Below are 23,247 nucleotides of genomic sequence, written 5' to 3'. Positions count from 1 at the left end.
TAATCCAAATGGACGAAATCTTTACAACACAGGTTAGTAGCTAAGGAAAATAAAAGAGATGTGATGCAGGTGAAACCATAGTTGTGAGCAGTTGGCCAGTTACATAGCTCCTGTTGGTATGTTCTTAGTTGCTGTGGTAACATTTTAGCTGATAGCCTCAACTTGGTTGTTGGTATAATTTTTATAATTTCTTTCAGGTAAGATTTGACTTTTCACTTAGGTTTTCAATTGGGTTATGGGTATGGATATAGATACAGATAGAGATGCAGCTATAGGTACATCTGTGTGTGTGCATGTATACATGTGTATCTATATATACGTGGGTATGCATACATATGTGTTTCTGCATGCATAGTTACATATCCCAAGCTGTCAGAGCCTCCAGGGCCTTCCAGCTACTGCCTCTGCCATTTTGAAAAGCCAGAAGCTTCTGACTCCAGCCAGAGAAAAAGGAAAGGGCCTTGTCATGGCTGAGGTCTCCTTGGGTGATCTGACCAGCGGAGCTTTTTTCACATGCTTAGGCTCTCACTGCATGGAGCCTGGGAATTCAAGTTCTGGCCCCTCTATTGGGAGGCAGGAATTGTCACAACTGTGGTGTTTTTGCTGTGTCATCCTATCTGTGTGGTTAGTGACATCTGGTGGGACAGCTGTGAGGACATAATGGAAATAATGGAGGAGGTAATAGAGACACATCTCGTAAGGCTGCAGGCCTTGGCTCAGAGTGACTTGGGTACACTCTGAGCACAGCACAGCAGCTGGCAGCGGCTGGCAGAGTGCTGAGCTAAGGAGGACCTAGGGCTGGAGCAGGCTGCTGCAGCGAGGAGTCAGAAAAACCACAAGTTAGGGGCTTTGGGTCAGTGTGACGTGCTCTTGGACCAGATAGTGACTCTCAGCCCCTGCCCTGCCTGACATTTCCCAGTGGAAAGGATGAGGTCCTGACCATCTTGGTCTGTCTTTGGAGCCTGAGAGCTCCCTCCACTTCTGTGTGTAATGTTCCTCCATGCCAGCATTTAAACAGTGAGTAGTTATATTCACCTCCGGGAAATGATGAGTGTTGACTCTCTGTCAGCAGCAGCAGGTGTCTTTTAACTTAGGATGTTGATTGGCCATATCTGTGTGGCTTGCTTTTCCCTTAATGACACAGCCTGGTGGCAAAATGCAAGGTCTCAGACGGGGCCTCAGCTCAGGTCGCATCGCCAATCGCAGACATCCTTAGACTCACCACTTCACCTCCAGGTGTCAATACTAGGCATAAAATTAGTTCCTAGGCCTTCCCTGTTATCAGATGCCATGAAAAGCTGTTAAGTTTAATTCTCTGTGGTTTCCCCTACGTGCTTTTGGTAAAAACGATGGTTGAAAGAATGAACTAGTGTTTATTTTTAGAACTGACTTCTTTTCATTCCAGAGAAGTTTTATTCAAAAGGCAGGAAAGACAGACGGGAAAAAAAGACCACAAATGCAGAGTGCACAGATGGAGCAGATGCTGGGGGACAATCTCAGATTCTAGGGGACAATCTCAGATGCAGTGGCAGGCAGTGGCCACACAAAAATGAAGTGGTTTCTTTTCTAGTGCCAGACTCTCTTTCGGACTTTTTTGTGAACCTTGTAGTAGCGTAGCTGTATCTCTCCCATCCTCACACCTGAGCTGTGCGGCTGGTACATCTGAAGATGGTGATGGTGGAGAAGACACAGAAATGCCAGCGAAGGGCTAAACATTTTGGCACCTCCTTGTGCAGCCAGCAGTCCCTGTCTGTGTTCTTTCCTGCTAACATTGGAAAGTGAGATAAGCGTAAAGTGACACTTTGGGATGCATCAACAAATGCCATTTCTAGAATTAATATTTTAAGGGCACATGGAATCCCTAAATCCTGTTTTAATCACTGACTTGAACATCGTTCCTCTTCCCACTCAAAAAACACTAAATGTGGGGGAGTATATACTGAATTTAAGATGTAAAGTTTCTCCCCTATTTCCACCTTCTCCCAGTAGCAGTCTTAGAAAGCATTATACAACTGAATAGCCAAATCAAAGAAAAGGGAGTATAAAGGGCTTCAGATAATTCCCAGTTGGGGTTGTCAGCCCCTACATAACAGAGAGTTGATTATCCTTTATTTTCCTGTTATTTGAGGAGAGGTTAAACCTTGTGGAGGCAGAAAAGGTACATCTGGAAGAGATCTATTTGAGATGTATGTGCTTGGAAACATTCTAATGTCAGCTTTGGAATATACTATCAAAGTTCTGAATGAAGGTCAGAAAAGCTTCCTTCACAAATTTGGTTAAGAGGGAGCAGTTTGGTCTAACCACCCTAGAGGTCACAGACCAAGCTGGGTGACATGAATATGCATGATAATGGGCAATTACAGATAATGGCCTTCTGGGGGTTGCAGAAAATACACAGTCCCACAGTCTTGCTTGAAATGAGCATTGAATAGAACATTAACTTTATAGCAAGCTAAAAGTGCAGCCCTGGGACAGCAACCGTCCCCCCAAACAAATAAATAAATAAAATCCTGGTCTTAGAGGAAGCACCATAGTAGCTACACTTCTCAAAAGCAGAATTGAATGCACCGGGAGGAGGGACTGGGGAGACGGAATTTAGGGAAGGGAAGGTGTGGTCGGCTCTTCTTCACCTGGCCGTGTCTGTCTCCCTGAGCAGAGATCATTCTGGCTTGTGGCAGACACACAGTGAGGAGGTTGTCTGCTTCCCTGGCGAGGTTTGTGTTTCACGTTTAAAATAGCCCTGTCATGATTGCCTTGTGGGAGAAACAGACTGTTCCCGCATTTCCTGATTATGACTTTAGGGAGTGATATCACCGACTGCACTCAAGGCTACTGTCTGACCTCAGAGAAGGCCAGGAGTGGAGGACTGTGCTCCTTCCCAAATTCAGTGGCTCTCAGGAATCTCTGCCAGGTGCAGCCCAGCCCTCCTGCAGTACCCTAAATACGAGCATTTGGAACAAGGATCACTTTTTCTTCCCCTCAGAATTACTTAGTGGCTCTCTTGCTTGAGGGCAAAGAACACCACCAGTGTGTTGTGATTGTGATAGTAACAGTAGCTAACATTTATTGAGCATTCACCGTGTGTCAGGTCCTTTCTCAGCCCTCTGAGTGTTATCCCACTTTACATATGACACATGGGCATGGAAGGCTTAACGTAACTGGATCCAAGTAGTAGGGCGTTAGATTCTAGATCAGATCAGGCGCTTTGTCGTGGGAACTGATGCTGTCAGCCCGACATGCTGCCTGGCTGTGTAGTGGTAAATGTTGGTTTCACTGGCTTAAGTTCCAGGCCTAATGGTAACGCCACAGGGGCCTAGTTGGGACCTTACTGCAGACTGCTAACAATGCAGCTCAGGGAGCTAGCTCAGAACGAGACGCTGACTCCAGCTGCTCTGAAATCAGTCCCCCTGGAATGAGAAGAGCCTGTGAGACAGAGGTTCTCAAACTTGTTTTTGTGGCAGGATCCCTTTACACTGCTAAAAATCATTAAGGACCTCAAAGAGTTTGCTTCTGTGGATTACATCTATCACTATTTATTGAATTAGGATCTAAAACTGAGAAATTAAAAATATGTTTATTAATTCCTTTAAAACAAATCCACTACTTGCTAACATACGTAAAATATTTTAATGAAAAATAACTGTTTTTCCAAAGTAAAAAAAAATCAGGAGGGTGGTATTGTTTGACATTCTGCAAATCTCTTTTATGTCTGCCGCAGTAGTACATGGGGGGCTTCCCGTATCTAGTTCATCTAGTCTGTTGTTTCGGTTGAACTGCATGAAGAAAATTCAGCTTGCATAGATGAAAAGAAAAGGGAGAGAAGGGTTTGAATAGCCTTTTGAGATCATTGTGACTGTTCTTTGATACTAGAGTAAAACTTGACAAGTGATAATTTCTTAAAGATTACTTGCAGTGTGGTGTTGGAAACCATGTTAATGAGCTTTCTGTACTCTGTTAAATTAAAACTCGCTGCCCTTTAAGTGGATCTTTTACCTGTGCATTGTTTTGTAACACCATGCACTGGTCACTTGAAAAATAATTCATTTGCTGAGTTGGGCACATCTTCTATATGTTGGCATCTTTCATAACAAAATACCAGAAAACCCCACTCATGAATAATATCACCACTGATCTTGTCGGAGAGTCTTTAGGTTTAGAAAGCCATCAAGCGTATGGTGGCAGACATTGAGTTTTCCCAAACTCTTAATTTTTACTTGAAAGCTCACATTTTTGGCAAATACTGTCAGTTCAGTTGTTCTCTTGGAAGTCATGGGCTCGATTGGTTCATTTTCAAGATGCTGTCTGCCAAATACCACATCTCATCATTTTTCAGCACTGTTTGAAGTGTACATCGTATTCTACAAAAGCAAAAAGCCTTGAGTATAGCTCCGAATGCAAACATTCGCCGAAGTGCTTATCTCTTGGAAGCCACTGCTGGGGCAGCCAGCAGGAGAGTTTATGAGTCCCTCCCACCTGGCCACAGTAGTGAAGACTGCCCTCATAGGCAGAGATTTAATCAAGGGTTTGTTTTGTGCTTCATCAAGGACATCAAGCAAGATCGACATGAAAATTCTTGAAATGATTAAGTATTTCACTTTGTAGCAGTGAAGAGTGTGGTGACTGACTATGAGTGCCATTTGCTGGACGGCTGTGATTTGTCCTAAGACACTAGTGGTGAATTGCTTCTGCATCATCAGTGCAAATGTCAACCCAGTGAAAAAGGCAAATAAGCACAGTTATGTAACTGTGCAAGTAGTTTTGACTTTGTGGATCCTTGAAAGGGAATTGGGGTGGGGGTGGGGTGGCACCAGTGACATTTTTGGAGTGCTGCAGTAAGTGTAAAGGTGTAACTCCCAGGTGTTAAAACACCAGCTTCTGATGGGTTTAAAGCAGTTCTCAACTGGCTGTTGCTGGCATCACCCTGGGCTGTGAACAGTTCTGACGCCCGGGTCCCCCTCCATAGGCTCTCCTGTAAATTCCCAGTCTTGAGGAATTTACCCCCCACCCCCCACCGCAGCCAAGAGCTTCTGGTTTAGAGGCCAGTTCTGTTCCTGGGGGACCCAGCCCTTCTCAGCAATTGGTAAGGTTACTGTCCATGATGACTTGAAACAGTTTACAAGACAAAATACCTGACTGAAAAGTAAGGATATCAAATTGAACTAGGTATAATCTTAAGTTGACTGAAAGTCATGTGAAACAGTTATGATTAGTCATTTTGTTTTTTAACTCCTCGCATTTACTTAAGCATCCACTTTTTCACTGCAGGTCACTGTCCTGGAGGAGAAAAGATCAACATCTATGATCTTATTTTAAAAAGAAAGTTACAGAAGCAGAATCTAAATCCCAAACCTCAAGGGGGCTGGCCACATGCAGACTTAAACCCAGACACCTCTATAATCAGCATGCTTCGGACCTGAGCAGAAAGACCCTGAGAAGCTAAGCCCCTGCATCTCAAGTTCTCTGAATACAGTTCAGAGCAGACCTTTCCTGTGGACCCAAGTTTATGTACATCAGTCAGAAATGCTCCTCATTTAAAAGGTGCTCAGTAGGAGAGAGTAAAAAGATTCGAGAAGGGATTCTCCATGCCACTTCTTCCAGAAAGAGCACTGTGGGGAGGAAACAGTCACCCTGCTTCTCTCGCCCCTCCCGACTCCCACTCACCTCCAGCCTGTCTGTCGCAGGGCCTGCTCCATCTGCTGGGAGGTGTTGACAGTCTCAAACTGTCTCTGGCATCTTGCCAGTGATAGGAAATTCTGAGCCGGCCTGGAGAAAACCTCTTTCTTAGCCGCCAGATAGGCTTTCGTGACCATGAGACATTTTCTCACAAAGTCAGAGAAGTGACATTTTCTCCATATCTGCCTCCTGCGGTAGGGCTAACGATTTTCCTGGGAACAGGACTGCTGGTAGGTGGGCAGGTGTGTGAGATGGGCATTGCCACGATGCTGTCAGCTGCTCCAGGTGATTTCACCTTGGAGCAGAGTCCAAACTCCATCATGCTGTGCTGGCGGTGACCTCGTTCTCATCCTGCCGGGGACTCTGGGCTCCACCTGCCCCACTCTGCAGGCCTCTTGGCCATCCCAGAAACTTTTTTTGTGCTGTGTTACTTGGAATGCCTTCCAGCCCTCTCTGCGTTGTGTGTGTGCGTGTGTGCACGCCTTTGCGTGTCTTCTGCTATAAAACCTTTTCTGATCCCTCAAATTCTCCCTTGTTCTCTATGCCAACACAGAGTCAGCTCCTTGAGGGCAGGGGTTGGCTTTTGCTTGATTGTTGGCTTTCCCTCCCCCCAGCACTGTGGGAAGTGCTGCACAGAACAGCTGTGGTTGTTACTGACTAGGCTTTTCAATGGCCTCAGGGTAGCCTGTGTCAGATTTTAGCAGCTGCCTTGGAAGGCCTGTACTGCTTTTCCCCCTTTATATTTTCTCCATCTTCCCCCAATATCTCTCTAATATGGTTTCTTAGACCTGGCCACCAACAGTCTCTCTCTCTTTCTCTCCACTTAAAAAAATTACCCAGGTAGAAAAGGAGAAACGGGCTCACACATATTCAGTGCCGTGTGAACTGGGCCATGTTAGTGAGCCGGCAGTGGCACAGCTTGTACACTGAAGGTTGGACTTGATCCTGTGCTCCTGTCCGCCCAGCTCTGTGTTTCCCGCAGCCGTGGGCAGTTTCTCCTGGGTGTGTGTTTGGGGTTCTCCCCTTACCGATGAGCCCTGCGGCCTCAGGGACTCTGTCCTTTGTCTCCCAAGGTACGAGACAGGTTGCCATGCACACAGTGGGTGCTCAGTAAGTTTATTACATCGAACGTGAATTGTGTCTCCAGCAGGGGAAGGTGACAGTTGTTGTAGTGTCCGTCTCATGATCTCAGTCACCAGTTAGTGTGGTGTGAGCAGCAGGCACACTGCCACCTCGGTGACCAGGCCCTTCTCCGCACCAGCTCTGCTTCATCTCAGAAACCACACCTGTTCCCTTGATCGGGATGCCGAGCCTCTTTGGGGTTAGCTGAGTGTCCGGAGGGCCCCGGTGTCCGCTCACATCCGCTCTTCTCCCCACGTCGCTCTCACCCGGTCCTCTCCCTCACAGAGGAACCGTCCTGAGGCACCACATGGATTTTTCGGTGCTTCCTAAGTCTCAGAGGTGCAAGGGCCGTCTACGGGGACACAGGGTTGCCCTGCGAGGAGAGTGCTAGAAGCAGGGAGCTGACTACACCTCCTTGTTCCAGCGGGATTCCGTCATCCTCCAGATTCCACGACATGTCCTCATCACACCACTTAGTCTTTTTCCTAAGACCTTAATTTCCGTTGAAAAAAAAAAAGAAAGAAGGGGGAAAATGACTTGTACTTTTTCTGTGCCCTCTTTGCACTCAGCACAACTCTTTAGTTGACGGCAAACAATTTTGAGTTCTCAGACTTAGTGGTGACCAGTTTTGCCTGATAGGTTACTCTTAAAATCTAGAAGCTAAGTAGGACAGGCACCAAGCAACGTATGGGATTACAAGGAAAAGTAAAACCTGGCGTAATAAATTAACCATTCATGTAAGTAAGGTCTTGGTGAATCACAAATAGCCTTATTGTTTGTGAATTGTTAATTTTGGGGTCATCTGTGTTCTTTCATGTAAGAAATGAGGGGGATTGGTTTTGTCATTACAAAGGGAGTATGCCCCTGGGTTTGGATGTAAAGGACTCAAACTGCAACAACTCTGGGAATCTTGACACTAGAGAAGAGTGGGGAATAAAAGCCTTCACATACCTTAAAATGAATTACTGGTTAACTACTATTAATATGCCATGGGCCTGGAGACCAGCATATAACACTGCAAGATCAATAAGGGTATTTATCATGTGTGGGTATCGATCTGTCATGAAGGAGTGAATCATATTTCATGCTGCCTAAGTTAGTGCAAAAAAAGTAGCAGAGGGACTGGGAAGCCTTATTGGAGAACTGGCGTGTAAATGGTGAATGTACAGAGCTGCACATACGAGCATTGGAATGACAAGTGATCGAGTCTGCAAGCTCTGTCTCTGTTCGATGAGGCTGTTGGTCATTTCTCCAGATACATGACTTCCCAGTTCCTGCTGCCTTTCCTAGCTATTGAAACCAGTCCTGCTGATCTTTTGTCTTGTTGCGCATATTAGGACAGTAGCAGTTATGAACAGCAAAATTTAATCCAACTTTGTACTTCCATTTGGAGGAAATAAAATATGGGCAAATGGAAGAGTGATGACATTGTTAATTAGCTACAATCAGCTGTAGCAAAACAGATCCTTGCTGTGATCTGACGTAGCATTTTATTGGGCTTTACTATGCAGTTTATTGCGGCCATTCTCTTGTTAACTTGACAATTATTACTCACATCAATTTGTTGCTGGATAAACTGAGGCCTGATAAAAGGTCCTGAGGTTTGATGCCAAAATTCATAAACCTGTGCCCTGATTCTAGAATGCTGGTGTCCTTGGGTTTCTATTATATTCTTTACCTATTGCTATATATTTTTTTCTTTATTAAGAAGCTTGCTTTTGAAGGGCAGACCCTATGGGGTATCCAGTTTTTTTCCACTGTAGGGACAGGAATAGCATCTAAAATGTCTTCCTAAATGTCTGTGTATGAGATTGAATTCAGATGTCCCATTGATGCTTATGACTGGGTGGTAAGAATATGTCATTCATTCCTTCTTTGATTCATATAACTTATCATTGTTGTGAAATTTGTATTCCTTTTGTAATCAGGTAAACAATAAAGACATTACTTTGAGAACAAAAGAATTAGATACTGAAAGTCACATATTATGGCACTCAATTGGTGTTTAAAGATAGGAAAATGACCCATGGGAAAGTTCAGGACGAGAATGACATGTACCTTCTCCAGATGCACTGTGCAGTAATGGAACTGGAATTTCTCATCTCAGTAGAAGAGAAGGAGGCAAGACAGGAAAGAAATATAAGGAAATAGTGGCTTGACAATGCATTGGCACATGGCTGTATATGGTATCCTTTCAGAGAAAAGAGACTAAGTGCTGATTTAAAAATAAGCCTGTAAAAATACATTTTACTTTGTCCTCAAGCAAACCTTCCAGAGTGAGTGTCTGTCATGCCTGCCCCTGTCTATTTTCTCTCCTTCCACACATTGAGCCCATGGACACTTTCTGAGCACTTGCTCTGGGCCATGCATTGATTGTCCTGGGAAACTTCTCTCTGCTAGCTGCTTCTCCCTGCTTGCATATGCTCAACCCTTCTCTATGTTTTAAAAATGAAATAACATCTTGTTACTCCTTGGATCTTCTGGGTTTTTCCTCACATTAATTTTGATGCCAGGCTGCTTGAAAAACCACTATCCTTTGATCCACAAGTATTTACCACCAGGCAGGGAGCTGGGAGGCATAGGCCTCTTGCCGATCCTAGTTCTGTTGGGAGAGAAGGCCCTCCACCATGCTCATCTCTCTTTCCTCACTGCTTCCTTGTTCCTGGATTTCCGGCAGGCGTCTGCTCCTTCCGTCAGGGTAAAACCACAAAGCCCTCACAATCTGCATCCCCTCTGGCCTCTGACGCTGTTCTCTCCACAGGTCTCCATGATTCCAGACTTGGTGGTCTTGTCTTTTCTCCGAACGTGCTCTTCCCTAACAGCTCCGTCCCCCTCTCCCTGGATGCAATGAGCATCTCCCATGAGTGTGTGTGTCAGGTTTCTCACCCACGTTTGCCTTCCCCACTCGTGTGGGCCTCTGGCCTCCTGACTAAGCAGAACTCCTTACCTCCCTCTCCTCTGCCTTGCCCAGGCTCCTGCTATCCCCCAAATGTGTTTCTTTGCCTTCTCCTGCTTCTTAGTTCCTGACATCCCATTGGTTCCCTGTTCTGCCGAGCTTTGTGTCCCATGTGTCCCGGGCACGGGTCGTCCTGTTCTGTTTACAGGCCCATGGTTCTCCCACTGGCTGCCTAATGGGCCTCCTACCTCTGGTCTCTCTTCCCTTCACTTGTCTTAAGAATCGCCATGAGATAGCTCACCCCAGCACACACTTCTGACCCACTGTGCTCCTTGCTCAGAAATCCTCAGTTTGCTCCACTCCCTGAAGGGTTCAGAGAGCTGGACCAAGGCTTTCCCTCTCCAGGCTCCTGCCCATCTGGCACACTGGACTTCTTTTACCCTGTAAGTGCCCAGCTCTCCAGCCTGACTGCCCTGCCCGTCACTCCTAACTATCCTCCTGCTTGATTGCTTCCATTACTTCGTCCTGCCTGCCTTTTTCTCATGACTCTTTATCATTCCTCACCGATTTCCTGCTCCACTTTTAAAGTGCAATTCAGAGGCACTTTTTTCTGTGAAGGTCTCTGTAATCCCTTTCTAGGCTGCAAGCTGTCTTTCCAGCCTTAGAATTTCCATAAAAGTTTATGGGTATTCCTGTGCGACAATCCCTGTTAGTATTTGTAAACCTATCATATCTTTTATCCTAGACTGTAGACTCCCTGCAGGCAGGGCATCCTGACGCCTTGCCGCCATTTCAGGCACCTGGTTCAACTCTTTGAACATCGTTTAATGCTCATTAGGAGTCCATTTGGTTGTTTATTTGCATCAACGCACTTTTAAAGTCTTAGACCCAGGGTTGGCAAACCACAGCCTGTGGGCCATTTTGGCCCACAGCTTGTGTTTGTGAATAAAGCTTTATGGCAACAGGATCACAGGTACAGCCGGTACATTCTGCAACTGAATGGTCCACAAAGCCTAAAATACTGACTAACTGGCCTTTTACATATCTATGTGGTTGTCATGGTTTGGGTGCTGGGATTTTTTCATTAACTTTATTTAAAGTGAAATGAATTTTGTTGTAAAAATGTTGCAAACAGCCAAGTTAACTAGATTTGATCTCTAATTTCTTGACATTAGAATAGGAACTTCTGGTTAGGAATTAGACCCGGTCAGGATTTATGTAATTAAAATGACTCCTGATATGTTTTTGGTATTCTTAATAAAAGCAGACACCAAGAGTCGGTCAATTGTGCCACCAGAGAGTTACACCAACCTCAGGGACCCTCCTTCATCTCCACCACAGGAGAAAGCAGTGTGCTCAAGGGCCTTGCCCTGAAGCTCTGCAGACTTGAAGAGAGAGACCATACACTGCCGAGTTTAGAGGTAACATTTTGTAGACCTCTACGTTAACACAATGTTGTTTTTCTTTTTTTTTCCTTTCCAGAGGGACGTATGGTCATCCAGGATATTCCCGCTGTCACCAGCAGAGGGCACATGGAGAACACGCCTGACCTGGTTTCTGACTCCACCTACTACAGCAGCTTTTACCAGCCGTCTCTGTTCCCGTACTACAACAACCTGTACACCTACCCGCAGTACTCCATGGCCTTGGCTGCTGAAACCTCTTCTGGGGAGGTGGGAAGTTCCCTGGGGGGATCCACTGTGAAGAACAGCCTTCTGAGCCGCCCAGCACCTTATGTGCCCGGTCAGGCTGGAAACCAGTGGCAGGTAAGATGTTACTGGAGTGTGAACTGGATATGTGAAAACCACACACACACACAACTCGGCACATGTGTGTGCACATTATACAATATGTGTAAAAAATCTTTGCTCTACACATAATGTGATTTACCCCAGAAGTTGGCTGCAGTTGGAAAGAAATATGCAAATATTTGTGTTTTCAAATTTTACTCTCCGTATTTTTCAGTGTCATTTTGCATAAACACCCAGTTGGCCAGAGTCAGATTCACAAGTGGCTGACTGTATAACCCCTTCCAGCTTTGCCCCCATTTTCTTTGGACAGCTTAGAAAATGCTGTATGCAGCCTTCTTAGAGGTGAATTTGCACCCTGAGAGAGAGAAGTGCTGTAATCTGTGCGTTTTTGTGGAAGAAAGGTAAGGAAGGAATTAGATCACTTGTGCTGGGCTGGTATTGATGCATTTTTAGCTGGAAATGGAGGTCAGTCGTTCATGCTCTTCAGTACAGATTTTTAATTTGTGTGCAATCAAGAGCTTTTAACGTTTGGGGTAAAACAAAGCATTTTGCATTGTCAGTGCTTATGTAGGGCTTCTGCTTCCTCAGGTTTAATCATTTCCATCATGCTGGTATATTAGCAGCAGATTGAAGGCATTGAGAACATTCACAGGCTGGAATACCATGTTGTGGTAATGTGTACATGTATGCTTAGACTCAACACCTCCAAGCCCCCTTCAGCTGAACGGTGTGATTCTGTGAGAACTTCTCATTTGGATACATTTACTATGCTCAGGCTTTCTCAGCTTGGATTTGATTCCAACACAATGTGATGTATATATATGAGGATTTAGGGCAAATCTTTGACCTTCTTAGGCTGCTTTTAAAAAAAACGTGAGTTGAAATTTTCCTTTGAGCAATTGTATTCAGTTTGGCATTTTTTAGGTGTGAGGAAGTTGTTTATATTTGAGTCAGCCCACTTTTGGATTCTCGACTACCATTAGGGTTCTGACTTCTTTGGAGTGTTAATATGTCAGCAGCAATCCACTGGGCTTACACAGTTTCATAAGTTTTCCATACGTTTTGTTTTTAGAATCATGTTTTTTATAAAGGGAGCTTGAAGCATATTGGTGTTAGAATTGGGAAATAATATGAGCATAAAGGAAATGCAATGATACTTTGGATCTTCAAGCTGGATCCCTACAGGCCTTTCAAAGTGCCAGCTGGATTTGATGATTTGAGGAAAGTTTTAGGTTGATTTCTGTTAGAGACTCTCCTCTGAAAGGAGAAAGAAGCATCTTGTAGTTCTAAAAACCCCAGCTCATCCTGCAGACTCCCAGGCACCAGGGACTACAGTTGGAGTGTCCTGGTTTTCTGGTTACTTCCAGGCTTTAAGCATAGAGTAGGGAAGGTCTTACTGGCTTCAGAGAAAGGAAAATCTTAGGTGTTTTCTGAAAGAAAGGCAGCCCATGATCAGCTTTACAACAGAGTGAGGAATATCCTAAATTAATCAACCCTCCTACTTTGTCAAAATTTTCCACATCAGGTGTGATGCTTGACACACTAATGTACATGAAATCCACCTAGAAAACCTGGGAAGGATATGGCAAGGTCTTGGGTTTCCTTGGAGTCTCCTTACCAAAGTCCACCCTCTTTCGGACACGAATTGTCTTGAGCAGCAGCATTACCTGGTCTTGGAGACCTGTCTCAATTGCTGTGTGCCAGAAGAGATGCCCCTGAGAGCATGTTCGTGCACCAGTGCTAGTAAAGGTGGGGGCAAAAATCTTGCCCAAACTTTGTCAGTCCTGTGGGGAGCATGTTTGCACCATCTTGTTCGACAACCACCACTTACTACGCTGGAGAGAGGTGCCACTGCTTAGCCATCCCTAGAGACTGTGAGGCATCATTTAATGTATGAGTTTGTTTTCCCCTAGGGCTGGGCTTAAGTTTTTCTATTTTTTAGCCACCTTCCATTGGTAATACATTCTCACATAACAAATTATTTTGCAGAAACAGGTCCCTCCCTGCCACTGTAGGTGATGCCCATTCTTCTTCGGCATAACGCTGAAATTGTAGCTACTGTTGATTGCCCACTGATCCTCGCTGCTGCCCCAGGAAGCAGATGGTTTCCTTCTTACAAGGGAGGACACTGAGACTCAGAGGGCCAACTAATCCAGAGTCAGACAGCCACCAAACGGGAGGAGCTGGAGTTGGCATCTGTATCTGTCTGACTCTAAGGGTGCTTCTCAGTGCTGCCTGCTTATCAGGGGGTGCAGAACTGCCATCAGCGAAATACAAATTCTGAAGCCCTCTTCCGTTCTGTAGGGCTTGGAATTCCTACCTACATCTTTTGCTTCTCACTGGGGATCTTCTTGGAACCTCTTCTGATTGTCATTATTTACTTGTGGAGGTTGGAAATACACAGAAACTTCTAGAATATGGTTACTTCAGATGGCTGAGAATGGGGCCTCCAGTGCTTTCCTGAAAAATGCCTTCTTGGCCATTGGTGTTTAAAATATATGCTGAATTCCTTATTATTTGTAAGTTGCATTTGGAATTTGCATACAAATTTCCTGTGAATGTGATAATCAATAAAACATATCTAGGCACACCTGCAGTGTGTATATAATGTAGAAAATGACCCTAACAATTAAGATGAGGGAGCTTGACCCCTCCATCCCTTCTAAGTCTGACATTTTATGAGTCTGTGGATTAATCTTACAACCAAGTATAAATGCAAGCTTAACTTAAAACCTTATAGTCATGCCCACAAAAAATTAGTTTTCTTGGAAATCAACTCTTACATTAAAAATACAAGAGCCAACATAGTTTTAAGCTGTCAATTTACAAATGACAGGTGCCCACTGGTCCAGTGATTATCAGAGCTAAAATGGTTCCTACAGTGTTCTAATTCACCCCCATTCTGCTGCAGAGAAAACTGTGGTCCAGAGCTAAAATGATTTATTTGCTCAGCACCCACATCTAGTTGATGGCAGAGCCTGAAGTTGTAACCAAGCCTGTTTATTTAGGGGAATGATACGATGAGCTTTGGGGAACATGGACTCTCTCACTTAAAGATCCATATTCAATTCTAACTGTGGTTTAACTGTTCATGCAGCTTTGAGCAAAGAACTGAGCCCTCTGAATCTGGTTGTTTGTAAAGTGGGCAGAGTACCACCTTTGTAGGATTGTGGCATGGATGGTTACATAAGGCAGGGTAATATCTGAAATGAGATGATTACTATTAGTAGGACTTTCTGTGTACACCAAGAAGTGTTATGCTGATAGTAACTGCAGTAAATTATTTGATTAGTCGTTATTTTCATTTGACTCTGCTTTAAAAAAAAAATCTATTCAATTTTCAGCTTTTTGTTCTAATGTATTTTAGTTAGCTACCTCAGATCCCCTCTGTAACAAGATAGGCTATACATAATACACAGCTTAGATATGAACCACTAAGGAATGATATGTGAATATGGGCCAGGTATGAATGTATATGGAATAATTTTTATTGTGGTTAGAGAAGAATTTGATCCAATCAGGAAATAGAAACCTGAAAACATAGGGAAAGGTTATAATGTGCAAAATACGTTTACTATGATGTATGTGTTATAAAGAAGTACTGTTTAATTAAATGGTGAGCCCCTACAGATAATACTTGAAACCAGTAAGTGTTGTTATTGATAAGGATTCAGGTGGCCCACTTTTTCACCAAGTCATCAAGACAGAGTGTAGGGCACAGTGGTCTGGCACAGGGCCTCCCCCAGCCTTGCTGTTCCTGCTGTGTAGGAAGGTGCCCTGGCTCTGCTCTTGGGGCCATGCCTTGCCCCATCCTGGTGGAAGCTCCCTGGGGATGGTCGCACTGGGGCCATCCTCTCAGGTGTTGCCGTGCATTTCTGTCGCAGCTGGTGTCCCACAGCTGCACCAGGAGAGTGCTGTGCTAGTCCCTCCTGACGGATCCTCTCTTAGTCTGACCCCAGCTCGACCTGTAGGGCTGGAATCTTAGGCAGCGTCTCCTCTATCTACTTTTTGACTCTTTGTCACTGAGACCCAGCATAAATGTTCACCAGAGCGAGTCATTGTTTTATAAGTCATCCTTCCTCCCTTGCTGCTTTGAGTATCGGTGTCGTTTAAGGGAGCAGCACAAATATTTTTCAACCAAGAGCTTTCTGATTCCTAGGAAAAATTGACTTTAGTGGAGAGCATTATAATTTTTGAAAGCTAGACCTTACTTACCATTGACTTTTTATTGTAGGGTTGAGACTTCCTGTCTCTCTACAAAATGAAGCAAACCACATGTAATTTTTGAGCACACTAAGTGCCAAACCTATATTTAAAAAATAGAGCGGGGCACTGGGTCCACATCCCAGAATCTCAAGGCTCTTTTGTGTTAATGCCCTGCATGCTGAAAGCTGCTTTAATCGCTTTTAGTCTGTCTCCAGCACTGGAGATTTGTGGCCCAATCATAGATTCCTGTCCTGTTGTGAAACAGGAATAACATTTGTGACACTGGAACAAACTCACGATGAATGGCTGGTTCCACTGACCGGCAGCTCAATTTCACTTCTGCATTTAATTGCCTGCGAAAGCTGTTTATTGCCTTGTGCACTCCTCCACGGCAACATTATCTCTTAAATAAACATGTTGTACCAGGTTGACAAGGGAGAGGTGCATATCGAGTGAGCAGAAATAAATACGGGAGGACTCGGAGCCATACCTGGGATCCCCTTCAGGCCCTGTGGGAGGCGCCCTTGTGATTGCGTTTCAGAAGCTTGTGCCATGGATATGTAGACTCACATTCTGGCCACAGCCAGGGTGTGGTTGCAATGGCAACACAGGTGATTGTATTCCTTCTAGTGGCTATTTTAGTCTCAGTCTAAGGTGTCTCATGGTATGGTTGCCCATTTATGATTATGCACCTCCTGGAGTGTATCCATTCATTAAATAACCATGCATGGAAGTCCCACTAAGCGCTAGGGATCTACATTGAACCAGACAAAAGTGCAAAAAGTGGGTCTTGGGGGATGTCTGCTGTTGTCTTGTGGGAAATGAGCACGAGAGTTGGGGATCATCTAAGTAGCCCTGATTTTGAAGCAGATACAGGTAGGAAGGCAACCAGATTCTAGCAAGCAGGCCTCAGGGCACAGAGAAAGGAGCTCCCTCATGAGCATTCCTGGGGTGGCCTGCCAGCACTTTTGACTCTCTGCATAGCCTGCCTGTAAGGAGTTGTTGCTCTCCATCCTCTAACATGCACCCTGACCAGGCCCTTGTTTTCACACCACTTCTCTTTTTATTAGCATGGCTCAGCATCAGGACACCGGGCATGCCGAAAGCATACAGAGATGTGACTACTTAAGCATGTGCTGTGTGCCGCTGCAGCCCCTCCCCATCTGGGGCCTGGAAGGCCCGCAGGAGCGTCCAGCAGTGGGGGCGTGGGGATATGATGATTCATAGTCTTTTAAAAGAAATTCCTAAACTTAAAAAATGCTTTGTCAGGGAGAAAATCTTAGAATGCAAAATCCACTTCAATTTTTAAGATGAAGTAGGAGGCTTCAGAAAACTTTCTCTGTTTGCCTCGGACCGCTGAGTGGCACTGTCAGAACCCAAGATAATGTGCATGTGGCTACCTCAGACCAGGGTGTGGGTAATTCCCAGCTGAGAAACCAGAAGTGACTGGTGGAACACAGCTGGTTAATGGAGAGCCAAGCCCCAAACCCGGGCCTTTTTTCCCTTGGTCAGGTAGGTGCTCTGCCTACAAACCATCTTGTGATCTGCTGAGCTGCCCGCTCCAACCCCATGGCCCACATCACCCACAGATTAAACTGGCTTCCCTCTTTAGACCAAACTGTTACTGGCCACTACTTATTCGTGGCTGGACGTTAACTGGCTTTTTCCTCCAGAAAGAAAAATAGACGAAGTTTGCAAGAAGACAGAAGAGGAGTTTACAAGGACAGATTCTATTTAAAACAGGTGAAGCAATTTCTTTCCTCAGGAAAAGGTAATTAAAATAGATACTGCCTTGGAGTATTAGGACTAACAACTCTAATTTGGTTTCTTAAGGGAGAATTATAGAGACTTAATGCTTGTTGATGGAAAGGTTTCCGAGTTCTGTTGCTGTGATGGGAGGCTTTTATTTTATATCTGACCACTTTTGTGAACTCTATTATTGTAATATTTTTGTAGTTGTTTATTGTGGGCTATCTAGGTTAGACGTAGACAAATGTTGGTGCTGACATTTTTCTCCCCCACAAATACCTCTAGTTCTGGTTTGTGTTCTTACTGTTTTATTCAGTTTAGATTCCAGCTGCGGATGTTGGTGGTGGCTTGTTCCTTATTTTACTGGGAGTGTGTCTGGCAGGATGTTACTGTGCTGGTTTCCAGGGAAATGAAGAAAGTAAGAAGTGACTTTTTCTTAAAGCCACAGTATTCGATTCAAAGGCCTGTTTTTATTGAGACCGTACCCTTTCATTTATTAAAAAAATAATGATCCTCTTAGGTGGCAGAGTTTCTTTTGTAAATGCCCTTACACGGCAACATAAAATGATGGCAACACTCTCCCATTGTCCCCTGCCTCTTTTTTTTTACGTCTTAGTGAGCTGAAGCCCAGAATCTAAAAACCTCTGCCTCAGTCATTGAAGACCCAGCATTTTGTGGGACTCCTTGACATGCACTCCAAGTAGGTCCTGCCATCTGGTATGGTAAGGGTTTAGGGATTGGGCCTGCTAGGTCACAAGGCCAGTCTTGGAGAATTTTCTGTCTAAAGAAACATAGAAGTCACCATAGACCACAAGAAATTAAAGCCAGTGACATAAAGGTGGTTTTGGGCTTCTCCACGTTTGGAGGTCACATTTCCCCTACTATGCATTTTCCTTTACGTGGCCTGTTAAGTCTTTGCCATGTCTTCACTTTTCTCTTCTGAAGCATAATACCTCATTATGTTCTTTTAAGGAGAATTAATAAACCCACATCTCTTGAGCCTCTTGAGCTACTCATATTCCTGCAGGGAGAAAGCTTCTGTTTGCCAGCCGGCACCGTGAGAGCAGTTCTCATTCATCCTGTGAGCCACTCCAGGGCCTTGCAGCCTGAATGAGTGCAGTCCTGGCTTTCTGTTGCTGAACTGTCACCTTACGTGCACTTTGACACAGGAATTACGGTTCTGTCTCATTCTGGATGCTTACAAGTGATGGTCATGACCGCCATCTTCTGAACTGCATCACAGCTTTCCTTCAAGGAATTGCTGTTTTGTTTCACAAATTATGAAACTGATTGTACACCGTTGATTTCTGCAGCAAGGGCAGTTGTTTGTAAGAGTCGTTCCCTGTGATGACTGTTTTCTTGGTGGCCCTGCTTCTGGAACAAAACTGGGAAGTGATGGGCATTTTAGAAGCTGAACCCAGACAGTTGATGTGACAGGGGCTGAGGCTATGTTTTAAGTAGAGCATTGCAGAGTGGAGACATTTTTCAGAGTATTTTGGTAAAAACATGTATGCCAGAAGAAAGTGGAACTTGCTTCTGGAAATCCAGGCCCTGGGGACGGTAGCTCTCACTCCGAAAGAGCACCTAGGGTCAGGGGCTGAGCCCCCAACCTCCAAAGGGACTGGTTCCGCAGCCTGGCTAAAGTGGCCCAGTAGCACCCCAAGAAATCCAGAGAGAGGGTCAACTCAGGTGTTTGGGGACCTTGGGGAGGCTCCAGGAAGTCCTGGGCAGTCCTTCAGGTTCATTTCCATTCCTATGTGAGTTCAGTTTACCTGGACTGAGTTTGGAAAGCCTTGGTGAGGGCCAGTCCTCTGCAGGGATGAGTCCCCCATTCTGTGGCATCAGGAAGACCTGCATTATCCATCTGTTTCAGGACTGTTACACAGCCTGATCTTGGACACACTAGTATCAGGTTAGTAAATAACAGTCATTTGGGGTTCTGTAATCTGCTTGCAAATTCAATAATTAGGTCACAGTTTTTGAAAGCTGTCAGATTTGATTTGTTTGAGCTGGTAGCCAAATGCATATCTATTTATATTTGCCCTCATAATGTCCTTTTCCCCCTAAGCAGATGTATGTGACATAAAATTAGTTGTTCCTCAGAATGTTTAATTGCATGTGGGAGTGATGCTTAGATTTCTCGGGAGTCCATGTTTCTGTGGATTAAGTGTCCCTCAATGATTGAATAAAGACCAAAATCAGGGCAATGTGTAACAGGCTGCTTTGCTCTAATTCTTAAAATTGCAGTAGGAATATTATTGTAGAAAAATAAAAAGAACAGGGTTACAAAAAATCTCTAACATATTACAGAGTATGTGTAAGAAACTCATTTGTGCATTCATCATCACCCATTCATTGAGTGCCAGCTCTGTGCCTAGCACTGTGCTAGGCTATCCTGACCCTCAAATCCTAGTGCACAGTGGAGTGGATGAGGGGAGAATCAAAGGACACATAATTCTCTAATTGCCATTGTGCTCAGTCTGGAGGTTCCCTGGGGAGGACCGAGGAAGGTGGGCCCTATGCAGTGGTGTACCAAGGGGTGGGGTGGGGCAGGGTGAAGTCCAAGTCTCAGTCACTGCTCTTGTTGAGAGTTGCCACTGCATAGTGATAATTAAATGCAGATTGACTTAATGAGTTTTATCATTTCTTTAAAATTCTCTATAGAGCACACCCCTTTATTGCCTGACCCAGGGCAGGTTCCTTCCAGTGCCCCCTTCTTGGTACCAGCGACCCTGTGGACATTGTCCTTGAGATGCACAGCCTCCTGTGGAGTTTGTTGGGAGGGGGGATGTCATAAGACTGAGAAGTAGGAGAAAGGGATTGTCACCTTGTTTTATTGTTCATCACCTTTTTCTTCACCTTCCTCTTAAAAACACTCTTTCTGGCAATTCCCAGTTCTTATCAACCAGTGCTGGGAGAATAAAGGCAGATATCATAATTCCATGTCTTGGAAACCAAAAATGTGAGGGAACAGTCTTCTCTCTCTCTCCCTTTCTCCCCCAGTCCCTCTCTCTGTGTTTGGTAGTAGCAATGTAGGATCTTGAGTTGGATTTTTTTAACTTTAAAAAATTCTTAGAGAATGGATTTTTCTTTCAAATACCAAGCAAAATGTGTATGTACTTAAAATATTGAAAGTATGTAGTGGGAAGATTTTTCTGTCTCCTTTCTTACTAGATCCCAGACATACCACTGAGAGGGCTCAGAGCCCCCTAATAGCAAACCCAAAAGATGGGTCTGTGGGTGTGACAGCCACCATCCCGCTGATGCTCCCACAGCAGGGGGGCGGGGAGGGGCTGGGAAGGGTGCCACACAAAGTTGATGCCGGGCACTTCGCATCCGATACTCTGCCTAGCCCTTCACCACAGCCCTGTCAGGCACTGCTACCCCTTTTGTGGGTGAGGGAACAGAGGCTTGGGGAGATGAACAACTTGCCAGTACAACACGGTTGGTAAGTAGAAGGTGTGGGGGTTGGAGATGGAACTGGGGTTCGCCTGACCGCAGAGGGCACATTCGTTGCCATTAGACCTCTGCCTGCCTTGTAGGGCCACACACATTTCTGGTTTTCCTTGTATGAAGCCTGAAGAGGTGTTGTTGGCCACCCCCCTGTCACTCCATTCTATGTACTTCAGGTAAACAGATTTTTGGTCATTCTCGTGTTATTTGATTACTTAGAGCAGACTCTGTCCACTGTGGTTTTGGAGTGGGAGGGGCCTTTCCATACCACTAACACACCATGAGATGGGTCAGCCCCTCTCCGATCACTAGCCTGCATCGGAAGCTTTAGTACCAGTTAGGGTGAAGTGTGTGACTATGTGCATGTGTGTGTGCTTACACTGAGAAGGGGGTCCAATCTCACCTTGCTCACCAAGCAGTCTATCATGTTCAGTACTTATAAGATACCCTTCACACTGCTGATTTATGCTCAAAGTATCCTAATGTTTCTGACAGCTCATGTGTGACATGAATATAATCCATATTTCTTAGAGCAGCTAATCCAAGTGGCTTATTTCCCAATACTGCTGATGGGGCTATATCTCTTGATGTCACAGCTGTTGAGATTCTGATGGTAACATATTGTTTGTGGGTCACTAGTTTTGTCTAAAACAATAGGTTGGAACAGAGTAGCAAAGGTTAATTAAGTTTGTCCATCAAGATGGGAACAGCGATGGATGCCTCCCGTACTTCTGGTCCTAAAATCAAAGGTCCTGGATATGTGGTTATAGTCATCTTTTCTTCTCATTTTTGAGACGGTGCCCACCCCGACCTGCCAAAGTTTCTTACTTGATCTTGAAGCAGTGAAAATGTGAAGAGTTGTTAAAAAATTAAAGGTAGTGAGTAGTGCTTTATGATAAGCAGATATCTTAATTCAAATGGGAAAAGTGGCTTGCTTTAGTACAGAGATGCTTCTGAGGCCAACTTGCTTTGAATCCTGCGTTCTCTGCCTAGTCCCTTTGTGAGCAGAGCCCAGTCATTTGATTTCTCTGAGCAGTTCTCCAGTGTTAATGTTTATTACATCATGAGGACTCGATGAGATAACAGGACCTGTCTTTAGAGATCTCTCAATAAATGCTCATTTTCATCCTCTGAAATTGGGTGTAGTCAGCATTTTCTCAGGAAAGTTACTGAATGTCACCATTACAAGGCCCCTCTGCCTATTTTAAGAGGTGTCACTATACTTTCAGAGACTTAACAAGTGAGAATGAGTGGAGAGTCCTATGTCTTGATAGTTACTAACCCAGTTTTAAAAATACAAACTCTTTTCTGCCCTTTGCCACCACTATTTTACTGAAGTTCTTCCTCCTGTTGGCTTTGATATAAACGATGCTTGCTTGCATTTCTGCCTAGCTCTCTATAACTTCAGTTTGGAAGTCAGGGTTTGTGTTTTAGATTGATGAACCAGACAATTGAAAGTTTTTGATGTAGGAGCTAGAAAATCCTGCATAAATTTGTGACTTGATGACATGAGGAAGGCACTGGACTAATTCTAGCCAGAGACTGTCTGAAGAAGGACCACTCCTCTCTATCTTGTTGGGGCCCCTAAAATGCATCAAAACCCCTCTAGGTTCTAGGAAAAGAAACTGTCTTTTCAATTCATCTTTCTCTTGCTATGTACCTATTTTTTAAAGTCCTTTCTTCCCTTTACCTGATTTATACACCAATGTCTTCCAAATGTTTTAGACCCAGACCCACAGTAAGAAATGTTTTCTATTGTGATCTAGTATATATTTACACATAATATAAGCAACAATTGAAAACTTTAATGAACAGTTCTTACCCATACTATATACAGTGAATTTTCAGATTTCTGTTCTGTTTTATTCTATTCATATCTATTGTTCTTTAAAAAATATGCTAAGTGCACCTGCCGAAGTATTTTTGGGCCACTAAATGGTCAGGCCCAAAATGCTGCAGCGTTGATGACGCTGCATAGAAGAGTAAAACTTTGTTCTTTTGTGCTGCAGGGGCAGATGGTGAAAACAACTAATTTAATATGAGCCAAAAACATTTAAGTTGGGTTTTTTAACATATGAAAATACACCTTAATTTTTATAAATAAGAACAAACAAAATGGACCGTTAATAAATAAAAGGGTAAACCTGATATCATACAGGGTTTCCAGCCTATAAAGTTGATACGAGAGTAGTGTGAATCCCTAGGCTGTATACTCCCCAGGATTTCTGGGAACTGGGGGAGGGCTTGCTGTATGTCTCATCAGTATTGGTTCTGTATTTCCAAATGACTTGCTCATTTGGCCATGGTGCATCTTATGGCTATTTTTTTTATTAAGGTATGATAGATATACACTCTTATGAAGGTTTCACATGAAAAAACAATGTGGTTACTACATTT

The 23,247-nt window shown here is 44.3% G+C and overlaps 1 protein-coding gene across 1 annotated transcript in view; it reads left to right on the top strand.

The window, feature by feature from the left end:
* The window catches only part of DMRT1 (doublesex and mab-3 related transcription factor 1), a 92,404-nt gene that overhangs the window by 22,907 nt on the left and 46,250 nt on the right, over nucleotides 1-23,247 (top strand). The window contains exon 3 of the mRNA XM_017674328.3: nucleotides 11,174-11,457. Within this exon, the coding sequence (XP_017529817.2) occupies nucleotides 11,174-11,457 (284 nt within the window). The remainder of the gene's footprint in view (nucleotides 1-11,173; nucleotides 11,458-23,247) is intronic.

The sequence above is a fragment of the Manis javanica genome, chromosome 2 (assembly GCF_040802235.1).
Source record: "Manis javanica isolate MJ-LG chromosome 2, MJ_LKY, whole genome shotgun sequence".
Classification (NCBI taxonomy): Eukaryota; Metazoa; Chordata; class Mammalia; order Pholidota; family Manidae; genus Manis; species Manis javanica.
Note: the sequence above shows the minus strand (reverse complement) of the source record. Positions and strands in the feature narration are given on the sequence as shown.